The following is a 19,170-nucleotide window of genomic DNA, read 5'->3' as shown; positions in this document are numbered from 1 at the left end:
CAGCCACTTCCGGCCCCAGCCACGCCCCTCCCGGAAGTTCTGCCGGCAGCACGAGCCCCAAAGGCGCTGCCGGCCCCGCCCGGGCCCCGCCCTCCGCGCCACGTGACCGGCAGCGCCACCGCCATTGGCCCCCGGCAGCTGCCCAGCCCCGCCCCGGGCCGCTGCCGCCACTTGGTTGTCTATGGCTGATCCCCTCCGGCAGTGTGTGCTGGGCTGTACGGAGTGAGCGGCTGAAGGGCTTGGCTGTCACGCTGGGTGCCGTGCTGGCTGCCAGCCCAGGTGCCAGAGTGAAGTGGAGGCATCAGAAACCCCTAATGAGGAGGGCCGAGGGTCCCACAACTTCCACCCGAGACCCGCAGCTCCCACCGCAAGGGTGACCAGAAGCAACACAATGTGGCAGGAAAGCTTTGCATTCAACTCTATTTTTCCTCTGTTAATTACCTTCTGATTTAGAAAAGAATCCTGAAGAGAGACAAATACACATGGCCTCACTCACTGCACCCCAGGGCTTACTGGGGGGTGCTTGATGCTCATCTGCCCCCTAAGCCCTCCCTGGTCCCCAGCAGTGGTAATGGTGCCCATGGTCCTGCCCTCATCCTCCCTCGGGACTCTGCATGGCCAGGAAGGGGTTAATCCCCCCACACCCACCCTGGTGGGGAGCTACCACAGGTGGTTCACTTCCATTTTACAGGTATGGAAACTGAGGCAAGAACATGGTGAGCATTACCTTGACTGAGAGAGGTGGTTGGGACCCCTCAGTGCCACCCAGTGCCTGTCACTCCCCTGTCCTCCCCAAAATTCATGTGGGGACACAGAGGAATGACAACTCCCAGCTTCAGAGTCATCTCTTTGGGGTCTCTGCACAAGACAAGGGGCAGCTGGAGAGTTGCAGGGGGTCGGGGAGTGAATGGAGTATGGTGTCAGGGACAGAAAATGCAGTGAGGGGACAGAAAACCTGGCAAGGGGACAGCCTGGAGTGTGGGGACAGCCTGGTGTGAAGTGATGCCAGTCTTCTAGGGGACTCACAGTGACCCTTGGGGAGTAATTATGATGAAGCCCCACCATGACCTAGGGGAGTGAATGGTGGCAGCTTGAAGCCAGAGCACCAATCCAGCAGGGATGACTCCTCTGGCACTGCCAAAAACCCACAGCATCCCTGAGGACTCACCACAGCACCCAGGAGAACCACCAGCACCAACCTGCCAGCAGCACTGTAGCAGGTCCAAACCTCCAGCAATGACCTGGTTGCTCCTCTCGCCACTCCAGCCAAAGGGACGTGCTGCAGGGAGGACACCAGTGCCATCAGCCCTCAGACTTGTACTTGGCCAAGGCTGTCTAGCACTGGTCTGGTTCCTTCCATCACTGCTCCAACCGTGGGGACATGCCACAGTGCAGACAGCAGCGCCACCAACCGCCCTACTTGTACTTGGCCAGGGCGCCCAACTGCACGGGGAGCTGGGCACGGGGCACGAGGAGCGGGTGCACAGGGAGGAAGGGGGGGAAGGACCCTTCCTCATGGCAGCAGGAGAGGATCCTCTCCTCGGTGTGCACGCCCTGGTGCACCGTCAGCTCCTTCTTGTGGCTGAAGACCTCGCCGCACTGGGTGCAGGGGTAGACCCTCTTCACCGCGTGGGTGAGGTGGTGGGTCCGGAGGTTGCCCTTGTACTTGAAGCTCTTGCCGCACTCGAGGCAGGAGAAGGGCCGCTCGCCGGTGTGGATGCGCCGGTGCTTCCTCAGCGTGGTCTTCAGGTTGAAGGTCTTGCCGCAGTCGGGGCAGGCGAAGGGCCGCTCGCCGGTGTGGATGCGCCGGTGGGTGACCAGGGTGCCTTTGCGGTTGAAGCTCTTGCCGCACTCGGCGCAGCCGAAGGGCTTCTCTCCAGTGTGGATTCGCCGGTGCTTGACCAGCTCACCGGTGTGGCTGAAGCTCTTGCCGCAGTCAGGGCAGGCGAAGGGCCGCTGTCCACTGTGGATGCGCCGGTGCCGCGTCAGGTCGCCGTTGCGGCTGAAGCTCTTGCCGCACTCCGAGCAGCCAAAGGGCCGCTCGCCGATGTGGATCTTCTGGTGGAGGGCAAAGGTCTTCTTGGCGCAGAAGCCCTTGCCGCACTCGGCACAGAGGAAGGGCCGCTCGCCGCGGTGGATCTTCTGGTGTGTCACGAAGTTGGCCTTGCGGTTGAAGCTCTTGCCGCACTCGGCGCAGGAGAAGGGCTTCTCGCCCGTGTGGATGCGCTGGTGCAGGACGAAGGTCTGCTTGGAGCAGAAGCTCTTGCCGCAGGCGGTGCACTCGAAGGGCTTCTCGCCGCTGTGGGTGCGCTGGTGCCTCATCAGGTCTCCCTTCTGGCTGAAGCTTTTGCCGCACTGGGTGCAGGCGAAGGGCCTCTCCCCGGTGTGCACCCGCAGGTGGGTGACCAGGTTCCCGCGGTGCTGGAAGCTCTTCCCGCACTCGCTGCAGGCGAAGGGACGCTCGGCAGCGTGGCCGCGGGGACGCCGTGCTGGCTCAGTGCCGTTGGCTGTGCTGGTGCCCTTCCCAGGGGCAGATGGGGCGTTGTCCCCAGCGCTGCCCATTGGTGCCACCGCAACCATCACCTTCTCCAGGCAGAGCCCCTGTGGCTCAGGCGCTGCCAGGCGGTGCTGGAGCTCAGCCGCAGTGCCCTGCACCTGCCACACCGTCCACTGGCTGATGTGGGGCTGTGGGCCAAGAGGTCCCCCCGAGGACACAGCCCCCTGGTTCTTCACCAGCTCTGCTGAGGGCAGAGTCACCTGTGCCTCCTCGGGCTGCTCCTTGGGGCACCGCTCGCTGTCACCATCTACCAAGGGAGCCATGGGATCTGTGTCATTAATTGCTGTGGCTCCAGCGCCTGCCTGGAGACCCTCACAGCCTCTCCCCACAGCCCCTCTCTCTCCCAGACCCCTGGCTCTTCACCACAGGTCTGGCACAACCCACCACGGCCAAGCCAACACGCTGAGCTGGACCATCCAAGCTCTGGGTGAAGCTTTCCGCTTCCATCAGCTTCCAAACACCCATCCCAACCCCTCCAGCAGCCTTCCTGACCACCACCTCTGGTGCTCCACAGGGAGCCATGGGGATAGAAGAGAATAAACCAGGTTGGAAGAGACCTTCAAGATCACTGTGTCCAACCCATCATCCAACACTACCCAACCAACTAACCCATGGCACCAAGCACCCCATCAAGTCCCCTCCTGAACACCTCCAGGGATGGTGACTCCACCACCTCCCCAGGCAGCCCATTCCAATGGGCAGTCACTCTCTCTGTGTAGAACTTCCTAACCTCCAGCCTAAACCTCCCCTGGTGCAGCCTGAGATATTTTGGCTGAGCCCATCGCCAGGGCAAGCCATGTCTGGCCCCCTTCAGGTACCTGGGGCAGGATCCCCTGCTCCAGCACCCCCCATGTCAGCAAGCAGCCTTCCCTCAGCCTGTGCCCAGGGAGCCAGGGCACTCATTTCTCCCCAGAGCCACTACAGTGCCCACCTGCTCCACTGCAGTGCCTGGGACCTCCTGGGTCACCCGAGCCTTGGGGACACCCCGTGTACAATATCTCCTCTGGTTCCACCTTCACAATGACCTCAGGACTGGCACCACCTGCACACAGAGAGCGTGGTGCTATGGCAGGCACTGGCAGGGCCAGAGCAGCTGCGGATGCTGGCACCCAGCACCCACCTCTCCTGCACCAGCAGCCTGGAAAGCATTTGGTCCCTCCAGCTGTGTCCCTCCCAGCCCCACTCACGGGCAGGGGGCTGCTGAGACACATCCTGCTGCTGGGAGTTGGGGCAGTGAGCACCACATGCCTCATCCTCACCCTCGCTTTTCACCGTGGGCTCCACTTTGATGCCTGTGAAGGGAAAGGCACAGTCTGTGTGCCCAGCTCGGGCAGGATCCACAGAGGGATCTGGCCAGGCTTCCCTCTGGGGCCTCGCACTCCCAGCTGCCCCAGAGCAAGCTGAGGTTGGACGTGGTTCTGTGGTAGGCTGAGAGAATTGGGGTTGTTCAGTCTGAGGAAGAGAAGGCTCCAAGGAGACCTCATTGTGGACTTCCAGTATCTGAAGGGGGCTCCAGGAAAGCTGGGGAGGGACTTTTGAGGGTGTCAGGGAGGGATAGGACTGGGGGGAATGGATCCAAGCTGGAGGAGAGGAGGTTTAGATTAGACATTAGGAAGAAGTTGTTCCCCATGAGGGTGGTGAGAGACTGGCCCAGGCTGCCCAGGCCAGTGGTGGAGTTCCCCTTGCAAAGCCATGGAGCTGTGATGCTGAGGGCCATGGTTTGGTGGTGCCCTGGCACTGCTGGGTTCATGGTTGGACTCTGATCCCAAAGGTCTCTTCCAACCCAAACCATTTGGATCAGCCTGTGTGGGACAGGAACTAAATTCTGGGGGACTGCAAGGTCCTTCCAAGCTCCCAGCCCTGTCCCTGCAGCCACTCACCGGTGCTGGAGGCGCTGGGCATGGTGGCAGGCCCTGTGCCCAGGCCCTGGGGGCACCCAGCACAGGACTCATCCTCCGGCTCCACTTTCACCACGATCTCACACTTGATGCCATCCCAGCCCTTTCCTGAGGGAGATGAAGCTGCTCTGGGGGTCCTGGGCAGCATGGGCAGCCTGGCATTGTGCTGGCAAATGCAAGCTGTGCCACCACAGGCACCATGCTCCCTGTGCTGAGCATAGGGGCATGAACCCTCCCCCATGGGCACTACAGGGGGGAACCAGGGGCTGAAGGCACAGACCTGCACCCAGCCATGTGCAGCAACTGCCTGTGCCTCCCAACAAGGGCCCTGACCCAACCAAAGCCATTGCAGTGCCAGTGCTGGGCACAGCACTCCCCACCCCAATGCCTGTGGGACATCCAGGGGGTCCTGGAGGCCCCAGGGCCTGGGTGGAGAGGGCAGGCTGCGATGTGCCTTCAGTGCCAGGTGAGCCAGGTCCCTGCTGTTGGCAGCCTCACCTGTGCTGTTGGTGAGGCTCATGTCCAGCAGGTCCTCCCTGAGTGGCTTCTCCTCCTGCTCCATCCTTGGGTGTCCAGGGCCTCCCTCCAGAAGAACCTGCCCAAGGGATGAGAATGTTTCCTTCCAGCCTGCCCTGGATGTGGGAAGCACCTGCTGGCACTTGGGTGCTCCAAATGATGCCAGCCTCTGGGCTCCACAGTCCAGCACAGCCTGGCTGTGCCAATTCCACCCCCTCCATCCCTTCCCCAGATCCCAGGCACCCCACATCTGCTCCAGGAAGCTCCTCAGCAAGGCAGAGGAGGATGCTGCAAGGGCAACATGGTGCAGAATGGTACAGGATGGATGCCAGGGCACCACATCCTCACCCAAATCACTACCCCAGCCGCTTCTTCCAGCCTGGCAGCCACAGTGGCTGGGGTGGGGGTGAGGCACAGGGTCAGAGTGATGAAGAAAGAAAGAGTGAGAGCAAAACTGGTGCAGAAAAGGGCTGCTCGTGTCCAGGGAGCCATGCTAGGAAGCAGAGATGGAGGAAGGCTGCCCTCCTCCTCCTCTTCCTGCCTTGCACGCTCCTAGGGCAGCCTCCTTAGTTGGACAGGGTTGTGCCCAGCACCCCCTGCCAGCAGCTGGAAGGGCACAGGAGTGGGTGTGGAGGATGCTCAGAAAGTGAGAGCTGGGGTTTGGGAATGGGATCTCTCCTGGGGCCCCATCCTGCTCCTGAGTGCCTCCATGCCAGGGAATTTCAGGTGAGCTTGGGGGTGCCACACAGCCTGCACCTCTCACACCCTGCAGCCATGAGCCCACCCTCCATCCTCCTGGGAGAACCACCCAGGGCATGCTGCAGGGCATGGTGCCTGTGGCATCCCCGTGCCCACGCTGTGCCTGTAGCCATGGCATCCCTGCAGGTAGCCATGGCATCCCTGAGGCACCCCTGGGCTCCGGGCGGCTCTGGAGTGGCAGCCCGCACCTGCGCCCCCCGGCGCACCGCCTCTTCGGCCCCACAGTCCCCAGGGCTCTTTTTCTGGGGGGGGCGTCGGAGGGGCCTGGGGGTGCTCAGTCCTGAGAGGGGCCCAGTAGACACCGTCCGCTTCCGCACCCACCGGGACAGAGGGACAGGGCGCGGGCGAGCGGCGGGGGTCTGGCACACGCTCCCCCCGGTGTCCCCATCCTCGGCTCTGGCCCCGTCTCCCACTGTCCCCCCGCTCCCGGTGCCCTCCCGTGGTGACATGTCCCCCCCCCGCCTGCCCTCGCCTGTCTCGGTGCCTCCCCCCTCGGTATCCTCCGCTTGTCCTGGCGCCTTTCCCTCCCGGTGGTCCCCGCCCGCTCGGTGTCCGCATCCCGCTGCCACATCCCGTCCCGCCGCGGTGCCCTCCATCCCCGGGCGGTCTCGGTGTCCCCAGACCGGTGTGCCCCCCCCCCCCCCCGTGTCCCCGCTCTCACCGGGTGCGCGCCCAGCCCCACCGATGGCCGCGGGAGCGCACCGGGGCCGGGCAGACAAAGGGGCCCCGCCCCGCTGCCTCCCGGGAGCTGTAGTCCGGTTCCGGTCCCCCTCGGCTCGGCGGCCGGAGGCGAGGATGGACGAGCCGCCCCCACCGAGCGCCCGGTGAGAACGGGACGCCGGGAGGTGATGGAGACACACCGGGTCAAGCCCGGGGAGGACGGAGAATTGGAGGAACCGGAGCGGGTGGGGGGCACCGGGACGGGCAGGGCGGGCACCGGCGAAGGCCCGGAGGGGAAAGCGGGCACGGGCACACCCGCTCGGTGCTGCAGCCTTCCTTTCGGCCGGGACAGAGCTGGGTTTCCTCGGTGGTGTAGTCCCCAAAGCAGATCCATCAACCGGTGTGCAGAGACCGGGAGCAGCCCGAGGGGAGCGGCCAGCGCGCACTGGTAGCTAACCCAGCCAGCACCTCCTGCAGGCCACTTTCGTGCTCAGGCTAGTTTGGTCCTGAGTGTAGTCGACCCTAAAGGTCTTTTTCAACCTTAATGATTCCATGACTCTGTGGTCACTGTATGATCCTGCTGGGGTCATGTTCAGAACCCCCCAGACCAAGGGAAAATGTAAGCTGATGGAGCCAGGACTGCTTTCAGCAACTGATCTCAGCAGCATCCTCAAGATCAACAACTTCACCCCACAGATCAGGAGCTTGGACCCCATGAACGTGGGGCCACAAGCTCCAACTGGAACCTGCATCACCCCTCCTGCCTCAGAAGTGCCTTCATGACAGACAGAAACCCAGAGTCTTGAACCAAATGAACCCCACACGTGCAGGGTGGAGGCACAGGGGAAGGGGTGGGGACCCTGTGCCTGAGGTACCTGGTGTGGAACAAGGAGCGGAGACTCTCTGGGGCTTGGCCAAAGTAGAGTTAATTTTCCTTCTTGCTGGCTTCATCAGGGCTGTGCCTTGGATTCAGGATGAGAACCCAGATGGGGAAACCAAGGACATTCCCAGCTGCTGGGCAGGTGCCCCCAGAGCCAGCAGGGAGCGAGGGGCCCAAACTGTCCACCTCACACCAGGTCACGTCGTGCTGGGAGGGGGGACAAGGCGGGGCTGTGGCTCTGCTGGGATCATGGCTTTGGGATTTGCTCTTCCCTAGGATCTTCCCTGTTTTGGGGCCTGCCCTGCTCTGGAACCATGGCTTCAGGAGCTGCTCTGCTCTGGGATCACAGCTCCAGGAGCTGCTCCGCTGCAGGATCGCTCACCAGGAACAGGCTGGGCTGCAGCTGGTGAAGGGTGAGAGCTGCACCCTGCCTCAGAGGCTTTTAGATTCCCTTCTTATTAGCAACTATTGTTTTATTGTATTTCAATTATTAAACTGTTTCTACCTTGCCCCACAAGCCCCCTTGCCTCCACCCCTCTCCTTCGTGCCGTCAACAAAGTTTGATCAGCAAACCCTGAAGAGGGGAAGGACAAAACTGCTGCACTCTGTGCTTCCCAGCAGTGAGCTTCACTCCTCACCCATGTCAGTGCAGCACTAGAACACAGCTCCAGCTGAGAAGCTCCTTGTTTACACAGCCACCCCTCCCAGAGCAGACATAGCACAAGCCACAGCGCCCTGAGATGGAGATGAACAAGAGCTGACCAGTGGAAATGGAGCAGGAATGTGCTTAGAGAGCAAAGAGAAAGGTTTATGTGTCCTGGTTAACACAAATACCCTAGGTGGCTGTAACCACTTGTGCCAGCTTCCTGGCACCTCTTCTGCACACAACTGCAGTAAAACATTCTACTCCCCTTCTGCTCTGCCCTAGTCAGAGCACAGGCTCAGTTCTGGGCTCCCCAGCTCCAGAGAGCCAGGGAACTGCTGGAGAGAGCCCAGGGCAGGCTGGGGAGCTGCTGAGGGGCCTGGAGCAGCTCTGGGAGCAGCAAAGGCTGAGAGCCCTGGGGCTGAGAGCCTGCAGCAGAGCAGCCCCAGAGGGGAGCTGAGCAATGCTCAGCAAGAGCTGAAGGGAGCAGGGGGGGCAAGAGGCTGGGGCCAGGCTCTGCTCAGTGGTGCCCAGGGACAGCACAAGGGGCAGAGGGCACAGACTGGAGCCCAGGAGGTTCCATCTGAGCAGGAGGAGAAAGTTGTTTGTTGTGAGGCTGCTGGAGGCCTGTCCCAGGCTGCCCAGAGAGGTTGTGAACCTGCTCCAGTTCCTCAATGTCCTTCTTGAAGTGTGGGGCCCAAAACTGACCCCGGGATTCGAGGTGTGGCCTCACCAGTGCCCAGCCCTGCTCCTGCTGGCTTCACTGTTGCTGATCCAAGCCGGGGTGCTGGGGGCCAGCTCAGCAGCTGGTGTCTCCAGGAGACCACTGCAGGAAAGAGTCTCCAAAGCTCTCCTGGAGTCCACAGACGCTGACTGAGCAGGTCAAGCCCCGGGGGTGAGTCAGCAGCAGCAGCAAAGTCACATCCCACGGGGGGGCAGAACGAGGCCACTGCCACGCTCCAGAGCAGCTACTGCTGGCAGGCGCCGTTCACGAGGGGCCCGGCGCCGTTCACGAGGGCCCCGGCGCCGTTCACGAGGGCCCCGGCGCCGTTCACGAGGGGCCCGGCGCCGTTCACGAGGGGCCCGGCGCCGTCTGCGTGCATCTGGAGGTGCCGCCGCAGCTTGCTGTGGGAGCTGAAGCCCAGGCGACACTGGGCGCAGCCGAGGGTCTTGTAGCGGCGGTGCAGCCTCTGGTGCGTGGCGAGGTTGGCCTTGTTGGCAAAGGCCTTGCCGCAGAGCGGGCAGGCGAAGGGGCGCTCGCCCGTGTGCACACGGCGGTGTACCAGCAGGTTGCCCCTGCGGCTGAAGCCGCGGCCGCAGTCGGGGCAGCGGTGGGCGCGCTCGGGAGCGTGGCTGCGCAGGTGGATCAGCAAACTCTCCCTCCAGCTGAAGCCGCGGCCGCAGCGCTGGCACACGAAGGGCTGCTCCGCCGCGGGGCAGGCGGCGCCGTGCCGGCTCAGCTCGGCCTCGTCCGGGAAGCGCTGGGCGCAGTGCGGACACTGGTGCGGGGCGCCGGCGGCGTGCTCCCCGTGGTGCGCCAGCAGGTGGCGCTGGTGGCGGAAGCGGCGGCCGCAGAGCGCGCAGCGGTAGCCGCCGTGGCTCGCCCGGTGCCGCAGCAGGTCGCCCCTCAGGCAGAAGGTTCTGGCGCACTCGCCGCAGGCGTGCCGCGACCAGCCCCGCTGCTTCTTGTGCGTCAGGAGGTTCTGGGGGCGCCGGAAAGCTCTGCCGCAGGCGCTGCACTGGTAGGAGGGTGCGGGGTGCGAGGGCTCCTCCTGGTGCGCCCTCAGCTCCGCCTCGTCCTCGAAGCTCCGCCCGCAGACGCCGCAGATGAGGAGGGTCCTGCTCCCCGCCTCCGGCTGCTCCCCCAGGGGGTCCCCGTCCCAGACCCTGGGGTCGGCGTTGCCCCAAAGCGTGGAGCAGGAGTCCTCGGCCAGCTGGGCTGGGGACGCACACAGTGCCAAGCGTCCCCTCTCATCCTCCCGGCACAAGTCCTTGCCGTCCGTCCCGCCCCAGGCAGCTGTCAGGAGCAGAGGTGCAGCCACGATGAGGGCTGCCCCGGCACAGGGGGCGGCCTGCCACAGTCCCCACGCCCACAGCACCATCCCCTCACCCACCAGAGCCTCCCCTCGCCCCAGCAATGCCTGTGGGACAGCTGGGCCGGGGACAAGGATAAGGCGGGTTACCCAAACCCACCCAGTGAGGATGGCAGATGGGACCCCAGCCACTTCATGCCAGACTTGGGGCTTCCATTCCTCATTTATTAAGCCAGCATCAGTTTCCCAGCCCAGTGTCCCTGTGGTCACTCACAGGTGCCAGACGTCAGGAGCATCACTGTGCCCCCGCCAGGGTAGCAACCCCCCTGTGAGCCTCCTCCCCGAGCTCCCTTTTGCAGATGAGCTTGGACTGGGGGCTTGTGCAGGAGAAAGACACCCCCAGGCCACCCCATTATCAGCACTGTGCCCGGGGGGACGTCAGGGTCAAGAAGCTGCCATGCCCAGGCCCCTGGGGAGCTGCCATGCCCAGGCCCCTGGGGAGCTGCCAGTGCCAACGGTGGTAGCAGAGAACCGTGGCACAGCAGGGTGGGGAGCAGCAGGCTTGGGGGGTACCTGGAGCTGTTATTCCTCACGCACCGGAGATGGCCCTGGAAAGGCTGGGGAGGGCAGCGAGCACCCCGTGGCCCTGCTCTGCACAGAGAGACAGCAAGGTGGGCTTGGGCTGTGGACCCCCAGCTAAGCCTCTGGACCCCCAGCCCAGCCTCCAAACCCCACGCAGAGCCTCCAGACGAGCCTCTGGACCCCTGGCCCAGACTCTCCACTGCTGGCCCAGACTTTGGACCCCAGGCTGACCCTCTGGACCCCCGGCAGAACCTCAGGTCGCCCAGCAGAACCTCTGGAACCCTAGCCCAGCCTCTGGCCACACTCCCAGCCCAAGAGGGATGCCAGCTGCATGCTGGGCTCTCCGGGGTCGCATCCTTACCCAGGCTAGCGACCAGGTCATAGTTGTCCATCATCACCTCCTGGTAGAGCTCCCGCTGCCATGCTGCCAGCTCCACCCACTCCTCGGGGGAGAAATAAATGGCCACGTCCTCGAACATCACCGCGGCCTGAAACCAGAGCAGGGGCTGGGGGGCACCTGGGGACCCCGGGGGAGCTGGGACACCGCTTCTCCCGGGGGCTGCGGTGACCCACGGGCTGTCGGATCCCGCACCCCTCGCTGTGACCGGAGGATCTGGGCTGCACCCGGGGACGGCGGCGGCGGGGGGGGGCGCCTGGGACCCTCCACGCTCAGGACGGCTGCACACCCACAGCTCAGCGCTCAGCACCCGCCAAGCCCTCCCGCCGCGCCGCTCCGGGGGCGTGCAGGGGGCCTCGCTCGCTCTTACCCGCTGCATCTCTGCCGGGGCCGGCGCGGCGGGCAGGCGGGAGCGCTCCGGTGCGCGGACCCGCGGCGGCGGGCAGGCGGGAGCGCTCCGGTGCGCGGACCCGCGGCGGCGGGCAGGCGGGAGCGCTCCGGTGCGCGGACCCGCGGCGGCGGAAGGCGCTCACGGGGACGGCGAGGGGCGGGGTGGCAGCAGCGGGCACGCGGTGTGCGCGCCCCCGGCAGCATCAGCCGCGCGGCACCGGGAATCGCGAGGGTGGAGGGAAGAAAACTCCGCCCGGAACGAAAGTTGCGTTCGGCGGTCCCGGGCGGGGCACAGAGCAAAGGCCTCGGGGCCGGGAGCGGAGCAGCAGCAGCAGCGCGGCAGGGGCCCGGCCGGGGGCTGCTGGGGCGGCGGCAGGAGCGCTCCGGGCGCGGGTTCGGCTCCCGGCGCGGGCTCGGCTCCCGGCGCGGGTTCGGCTCGGGGCGCGGGTTCGGCTCGGGGCGCGGGTTCGGCTCCCGGCGCGGGTTCGGCTCCCGGCGCGGGTTCGGCTCCCGGCGCGGGTTCGGCTCGGGGCGCGCAGCTGCCGGGACGGGAGGAACACTTCCATCAGCCTTGGAGCTGCTGCCGACAGCTGCCGGGGAGGCTTCCCCCGCCCCTCCCGGCTGCAGGGAAGGCTTCTTCCCGTAGCCTCCCCCTGCCTTCCTCCCCTGACGCTCCCACGTTCCCCGCCGGGCCGGCTGAGCCCGAGGCTCGGTGCAGGCTCAGGGAGCTGTGGCCTCACCAGCGAGAGTCTGGAGCAGCTGCCTTGCCTCCGACAGACCCTGCTCACCCTGCAGCTCATCACCTTCCCTCCTGCAGCTCCTCTCTGGGCTACAGCTGAGGCTGGCAGAGCAGCTCCCTTCTTCTCCAGGTGTGTTCCCCGAAGCCTAACAAACTTTTACTCAACAAAGTATCCAAAAGAGATTTAAGCTCCTGGAGGCCAACCCTGGCCCCAGCACCGCCAGGGCAGCACCAACCATGGTCCTCAGCACCAACCATGGCCCCAGCACCACAGCTCCAGGGCTTGGAAACCCCTCCAGGGCTGGGGACTGCAGCACTGCCCTGGGCAGCCTGGGCCAGGCCTGGACAGCCCTCAAGGGCAAGAGACCTACTTCAGTGAAGAATGAATTCAATGAATTGGACCTACTTCAATGAAGAATTGTTGAAGGCTCAGGGACAGGCTGTGCCAATGTGCCGGAAGATGAGCCGCCGGGGCAGACGGCCAGCCTGGATGGTTCATGAGCTTTTAATGGAACTGAGGGAAAAAAAGAGGGTGTATCACCTTTGGAAGAGAGGGGAGGCAACCCTCAGAATGTTTAAGGATGTTGCTAGGTCTTGTAGGAAGAGAATTGGGGAGGCAAAAGCACACTTGGAGCTTAAACTGGCCTCTACTGTGAAGGACAACAAAAAGTCCTTCTATAAATACATTAATAGTAAGAGGAAGGGGAAGGAAAACCTCCACTCCTTGGTGGACACGGAGGGGAACGTTGTAACAAAGGATGAGGAAAAGGCAGAGATACTTAACACCTTCTTTGCCTCAATTTTTACTAGAAGGGCAGAACGTCTTCCTGACAGCTGGCCTGCAGAGCTGGCAGAAGGAGCCAGGGAGCTGCACAGTTTCCCTATGTTCCATGAGGCAGTGGTTGGAACTCTCCTTAGCAGCTTGGATCCCCACAAGTCCATGGGACCAGATGGGATTCATCCTAGGGTGCTGAAAGAGCTGGCAGATGAGCTGGCCAAGCCACTCTCCATCATTTTCCAGCAGTCCTGGCTCACTGGCGAGGTCCCAGAGGACTGGAAGCTGGCCAACGTGGTGCCCATCCACAAGAAGGGCCGGTTGGATGAGCCAGGGAATTACAGGCCTGTCAGCCTGACCTCAGTGCCAGGCAAGGTCATGGAACAGGTCATCCTGAGTGCAATCACACAGCACTTACAGGATGGCCAAGGGATCAGGCCTAGCCAGCATGGATTTAGGAAGGGCAGGTCCTGCCTGACCAACCTGATCTCCTTCTATGATCAGGTGACCCGCCTGGTGGATGTGGGGAGGCTGTGGATGTAGTCTGCCTGGACTTCAGTAAGGCCTTTGACACCGTCCCCCATAGCAAACTGCTGGCCAAGCTGTCAGCCCATGGCTTGGACAGCAGCACTCTGAGCTGGGTTAGGAACTGGCTGGATGGCCGAGCCCAGAGAGTGGTGGTGAATGGTGCCACAGCCAGCTGGCAGCCAGGCACCAGTGGTGTGCCCCAAGGATCAGTGCTGGGCCCTGTGCTCTTTAACATCTTTATTGATGATCTGGATGAGGGCATTGAGTCCATCATCAGTAAATTTGCTGACGACACCAAGCTGGGGGCAGGAGTTGATCTGCTGGAGGGTAGAGAGGCTCTGCAGAGAGACCTCGACAGGCTGGACAGATGGGCAGAGGCCAAGGGCAGGAGATTTAACACATCCAAGTGCCGGGTTCTGCACATTGGCCACAGCAACCCCAGGCAGTGCTACAGGCTGGGGTCAGAGTGGCTGGAGAGCAGCCAGGCAGAGAGGGACCTGGGGGTGCTGGTTGATGGTAGGATGAACATGAGCCTGCAGTGTGCCCAGGCAGCCAAGAGGGCCAATGGCATCCTGGCCTGCATCAGGAACAGTGTGGCCAGCAGGAGCAGGGAGGTCATTCTGCCCCTGTACACTGCACTGGTTAGGCCACACCTCGAGTCCTGTGTCCAGTTCTGGGCCCCTCAGTTTAGGAAGGAGGTTGACTTGCTGGAACGAGTCCAGAGAAGGGCAATAAAGTTGGTGAGGGGTTTGGAACACAGCCCTGTGAGGAGAGGCTGAGGGAGCTGGGGCTGCTTAGCCTGGAGAGGAGAAGGCTCAGGGGAGACCTTATTGCTCTCTACCTGAAGGGAGGTTGTAGACAGGCAGAGGTTGGTCTCTTCTCCCAGGCACCCAGTACCAGAACAAGAGGACACAGTGTCAGGCTGCGCCAGGGGAGGTTCAGGTTGGATGTTAGGAAGAAGTTCTATACAGAGAGAGAGATTGCCCATTGGAATGGGCTGCCCAGGGGGTGGTGGAGTCGCCGTCGTTGGAGGTGTTCAGAAGGAGACTTGATGGGGTGCTTGGTGCCATGGGTTAGCTGTTTGGGTGGGTTGGATTGGTTGATGGGTTGGACACGATGATCTTGAAGGTCTCTTCCAACCTGGTTTGGTTTCTTCTAATAAAGGTTTATTCTAATAAAGAGATTGTTCCTCGTGTGCAACCTAAACCTCCCCTGGGGCAACCCGAGGCTGTTTCCTCTCATCCTGTCACTTGTTCCTGGGGAGCAGAGCCCAACCCCCCCTGGCTCCAGGCTCCTTGCAGGGAGCAGCAGGGAGCCAGAAGGTCTCCCCTCAGCCTCCTCTAGGCTCAACACCCTCAGCTGCTCCTCCCCAGCCCTGTTCCCCAGCTGTGTTGCCCTTCCCTGGCCCTGCTCCAGCTCCTCAATGTCCTTCTTGGAGTGAGAGGCCCAAAACTGACCCCGGGATGGGAGCTGTGGCCTCCCCAGTGCCCAGGGGCACCATCCCTGCCCTGCTGCTGCTGCCCCAGGCCAGGCTGCTGGAGGCCTCCTTGGCCCCTGGGCACTGCTGGCTCCTCGCCACCAGGCGGCGCCCATCAGCTGTGCCCCGGCCTGGCTGTCCCTGGCGTTGGTGTGGCCCTGGGGCAGGGCCCAGCGCTGGGGCCGGCGGAGCCGCATCGCCTCGGCCTGGCTCAGCGATGCAGGAGCAGAGCTGCTGCAGCGGCCCCGGCCCCGTGCCGCGGACCCAGCCCCGTGCCGCACCCCCGGCCCCGTGCCGCACCCCCGGCGCCGCTGGGCCGCCCCCGCTCCCGGGAACCCCTCCCGCGGCCCCCCCGGGGCAGCGCCGCCCACGGGCCAATGACGGCGCGGCTGACGGTCACGCGAGGGGTGGGCGGGGTCAAAATGGCGGCGCCGGCAGCGGCGGGGATCCCGACGCAGGACAAACTTCCGGGAGAGGCGGGGCTAGAGCCGGAAGCGACCCTGCGGGGGCGGGCACGAGGCTTGCGCGGGAAGCGCGCGGCCCCTTGGCTACGGCGGGTCACGTGGTGCACTTCCGGTGCGCTGTGTCGCGCCGGGCGCGCGCCGGAAGCGGCGCCGTGAGGCCCGGGACGGCGCCCGGCAGCGGGTGCAGGCCCCGGGGGGCGCAGGGACCCCCAGCGCGGCACAAGTGCCCCGCGGCGTCGAGTGAGGGCCGCGGAGCGCAGCGCGGGTCCCGCGCCGGGGCCTCGCCGCCGCCATGGCAGGGCAGGCGCAGGTAGGCAGCAGGCCCCGGAGGAGGGTCCCGGCCCAGTCCTCGGCCCTGCCCCGCGCCAGGCCTCTCAGTGTCTGGTCTGGGCGGGGCCCTTCCCCCCTAACCGCCCGCTGGGGCCTGCTCTCGGGAGCTGCCATCGAGGCTCGCCCTGGCTCCCTTCTTTCCCGGGGCTGTATCCCCCCTAGGCCCAGCACTCGCTGCCCCCCCGCGCCCCCCGTGCTGTTCCCCCCTGCTCCGCACGCTCTGGCGCCCCAGGGCCTCCACTGCCTCCCTCAGCCCTCTTCACTGCTGCCCTCTCCCCCGTGACGTCGAGTCCCACCCCTGACACCTTCCCCCCCAGCTGGCTCTGCCCTCACTCCCTTCCCGGGGGCAGAGCTCCGCGGGGCCTTGGTGGGATGGAGCCATGCAGGGTGCCGAGGGGCGCCAGCTGCAGGCAGCGTCTGACTGTGCTGCTGCTCTCTGAAGATGCAGAATTGTGCCCCGGAGGTGCTGCTGCTCTAAGTCTGCCGGTGGGAGCTCTGCCCCGGCTGGCCGCAGCCCCCGGCTAATAGATGCCGGCCAAGCCCCTTGTCCCCCGTGGCTGAGGCTGTCCCCGCGTGTGATGGAGGCTGGGGTCGGTGTGTGGCAGGTACCGGTGACCTTCGAGGACGTCGCCGTCTACCTGAGCCGTGCCGAGTGGGAGGCCATCAGCGAGGAGCAGCAGGAGCTGTACCGCAGCGTCATGCTGGATGTCTGCGAGCTCTTGAGATCCCTGGGTAAGCACAGCGTCAGCTCCTGGGCTCGGCTGGCCGGGGGGCTGGGGCTGGGGCTGGGGCTGCGGCTGGGGCTGGGGCTCCGCCCTGCCTGACCGCGGTGCCGCAGGAGGCAGGTCAGAGAGGTCTCAGCTGTGGCTGCGGGGCTGGGAGGATGGCTCCAGGGGAGCTTAGTGCTGGCAAAGTGAAGGATTTGAATCAGAATTGTTTGGCGTGGAAGAGACCTTTGGGGCCATGGAGTCCAAGGCTCAGCCCAGCACTGCCAGCTCACCACTGAACTGTGTTGCTCAGCACCATACGTCCATGGCTCTGAAACCCCTCAGGAATGGGGACTGCACTACTGCCCTGTGCAGCCTGGGCCCAGCCTTGACAGCTCCCAAGGGGAAGAAATTTTTCCTCATGTTCAGACTAAACCCTCCCTGGGGTAACTTGAGGTAATTTCCTCTTGTCCTGTTGTTTGTTCCTCGGTAAGAGAGGCTGAGCCCCACCTCACTGCAACCTGCTCAGGCTCCTCTGGTGCTGGTGAAGTGCAGCTTGGGTGTCTCAGAGATTTGTTTTCTTGCATTAACATTTTCTTCTTACAGTTTGTATATCAGTATAACAACTTCTGCTCCACCTTCCAGGTCATCCTGGCCCCAAACCTGACATTTTATACTGGCTGGAGCATGGGGAAGAGCCATGGGTCTGCACATCCCAGAGCCCCATGACGTGGGACAGACCCAAGAGTCCCTCTCCAGGTGAGCAGGACCAATCCAACCCATGTAAGGCCACTGACCTCAACAGCAGGGAGTGCTGGCACCCTCCAAAGGTTGTTACAAGTTCCTCCCTGCACAGGCAGTGCTGGACTGGGCTTCCTCTCCTCCAGTCCTATGGCTGTGGGGCAGAAGAGCTTTCCCAGAGAGGAAGGCTGATGTGCCTTTGGTTTCTTTGCAGGACGTGATGGGGTCCTGAGCTGCCTGGAGGAGCCTCCCTCAGCCTGGTGGCCTGGTACTGGCAGGTACCATATGCCAGAGGAGATGGCACAGATCCCCTACAAAGGTAAGTCCTGGTTTCCCTCTTCCTCACCACCAGGCTCTGGAGCAAAGAGCCTGTGGTGTGCTCCAGCCCTGTCCCCAGCTGCTCCCAGTCATTACTGCCAGGGCTTCTCCCACCCATGAGCAGGTAGAGCCTGGCTCTCCTGCCCATCAGTGTGGAGCTCAGGTGGCCCCTGCCCTGGGGAGGATGGGTTTTACTGGTTGGGAGCATCTCCCCCATTCCTTCAGTGTGGCTTCTCTTTCCCTGCCCCATCCCAAAGTCCTGTCCAGGAGGAAGGCAAACTCTTGCTGCTCTCTTGGTAGGGGGACAGCGTGTGCCGTGGCGTCTCCACTTGAGCCAGCTGCTGAGGAAGTTCAGCTGCCTTGAGAGTGAGGAAATGTTGCCAGAAGAGGTGGCTGGGACAGGAGTGGAGCCAGTAGAGAGCCCAGACCAGGCATCAGAGGTCGTGTTGCTTTGGAATGGAGAAGCTGCAGAGGATCCACAAGGGGACAGGTCAGACATAACCCAAAGCAGAACATTGCCTCTTCACCTGGAGGAGGAGCAGCAGATCGGAGAGGCAGATCCTGAGGAGGATTTGCCTGGCAGCTCCATGGAGGGCTGTCAGGACACTCAGTGCACCGTGGCAGAAGTGACATTCTCCCAGGGAGACAGGGAACTGTCTCTGGAGAAGCTGGAGTCTGTGTTTGAGGATCACTGTTACGCTGTGGGGAGCAAGATGAAGCTCTGGCCTTGGACGGTGCAGGAACACAGCTACTGCAGGAGCGAGCTGGGCGATGCCTGCGGGGCCTGGGACCACGGCTACAGCCACGTGGCGCGGGTGCGGTACCCGGGCAGCGTTTACAAGGTGGATCCTTACCCCAGCAGGGCTCGGGCCAAGTTTCACAAGCTGACGCAGCAGTGCTGCTGGCTGCGGCGCATCGTCAGGAAGGCCACCCAGGTGCCCTGGCTGTGCCGGCCCTGCACCTGCCCCAGGTGCCCCCTGCGGAAGACAGCCGCCGCCCCCAGGTGCTTCCGGCTGGTCACGCCTGCCGCCGGAGCCAGGGACGGCCCTCTCCAGGCCGCCCGTGCCGTACGCCGCCCTCCGCAGCTGCCCGCTGCTCCGCCCCAGCCGCAGCACCGCCGCCCAGTGCTGACTGGGGAGGCCCTTCCTGCCCCCGTGGTGGCCTCCGTGTCCTGCAGCAGGGCTGTGGACGTGCTCGCGCAGCACAGGGCGTGGCAGGCGCAGCCGGGCCCCAGGCCAGGCCTGGAAGGAGGTGGATTTGCCGCCGGCACCTCCAGGTCGGCGCGGGAGGCCTACAGGATGGTGTTGCGGAAGGTCGACCGCATGCTGGGCTCTGAGTGCAGCGACTGCCTGCAGCCCAAGGGCGTCAGGGTCATAGGTTTTGATGGACTGCTGGGTGGCAGCAAGGTGCCTGTCCCTCTAGGTGCGCAGGCAGGACAGGCCCTGGAGCAAGAGGAGGTGTTCTGAGCTGAAACTGCACAGGGCTCACGGAGGTGGGGCGGAGGCACGGAGCGCCGGCTAGGAAAGGACTGCCAGGGCCACCTGACCCAAGTGTGCTTGGGGAAGTGGAATCCAGCTTGGGCTGTGGCTCCTGCTGGGAAGAGGGAGATTGTCTGGGAAGCTGCAGGGAAAGGCAAGAGGAAGGATTGGTGTGGAGGAAGCTCAGGAAAAAGGAGGGGAAGGAGAGGCAGGGAGGTGTGAGGAGGAAGATGGTTGTTCTCCAGCCAGGCTGGCCCCATTGCTGCTGGCTCCTCATTAAACTGCTTCCTTAGTCACA

The 19,170-nt window shown here is 63.8% G+C and overlaps 2 protein-coding genes across 3 annotated transcripts; one reads left to right on the top strand and one right to left on the bottom strand.

The window, feature by feature from the left end:
* Window positions 1-8,054: 8,054 nt before the first annotated feature.
* LOC137444788 (zinc finger protein 436-like) lies at window positions 8,055-11,731 on the bottom strand. The gene is made up of 3 exons (XM_068145773.1): window positions 11,296-11,731; window positions 10,890-11,016; window positions 8,055-9,930 (listed from the first exon to the last, which is right to left on the bottom strand). The coding sequence occupies exons 1-3, from the start codon at window positions 11,302-11,304 to the stop codon at window positions 8,882-8,884; spliced, it is 1,185 nt and encodes a 394-aa protein (XP_068001874.1). The 5' UTR covers window positions 11,305-11,731; the 3' UTR covers window positions 8,055-8,881.
* Window positions 11,732-15,430: 3,699 nt separating this feature from the next.
* LOC137444787 (uncharacterized) lies at window positions 15,431-19,170 on the top strand. Of its 2 annotated transcripts, XM_068145772.1 has the most exons (5): window positions 15,431-15,608; window positions 16,234-16,360; window positions 16,981-17,094; window positions 17,291-17,395; window positions 17,695-19,170. In XM_068145772.1, the coding sequence occupies exons 1-5, from the start codon at window positions 15,591-15,593 to the stop codon at window positions 18,858-18,860; spliced, it is 1,530 nt and encodes a 509-aa protein (XP_068001873.1). In that variant the 5' UTR covers window positions 15,431-15,590; the 3' UTR covers window positions 18,861-19,170. The 2 variants fall into 2 exon arrangements, with proteins under 2 accessions (XP_068001873.1, XP_068001871.1); XM_068145770.1 differs by lacking the exon at window positions 15,431-15,608 and having other exon boundaries at window positions 16,137-16,360.

The sequence above is a fragment of the Melanerpes formicivorus genome, unplaced genomic scaffold (assembly GCF_026170545.1).
Source record: "Melanerpes formicivorus ecotype bairdi unplaced genomic scaffold, bMelFor1.0.p_v2 SCAF_13, whole genome shotgun sequence".
Lineage (NCBI taxonomy): Eukaryota > Metazoa > Chordata > Aves > Piciformes > Picidae > Melanerpes > Melanerpes formicivorus.
The sequence above is the reverse complement of the archived record's forward strand: the minus strand, read 5'-3'. Positions and strand labels throughout refer to the sequence as shown.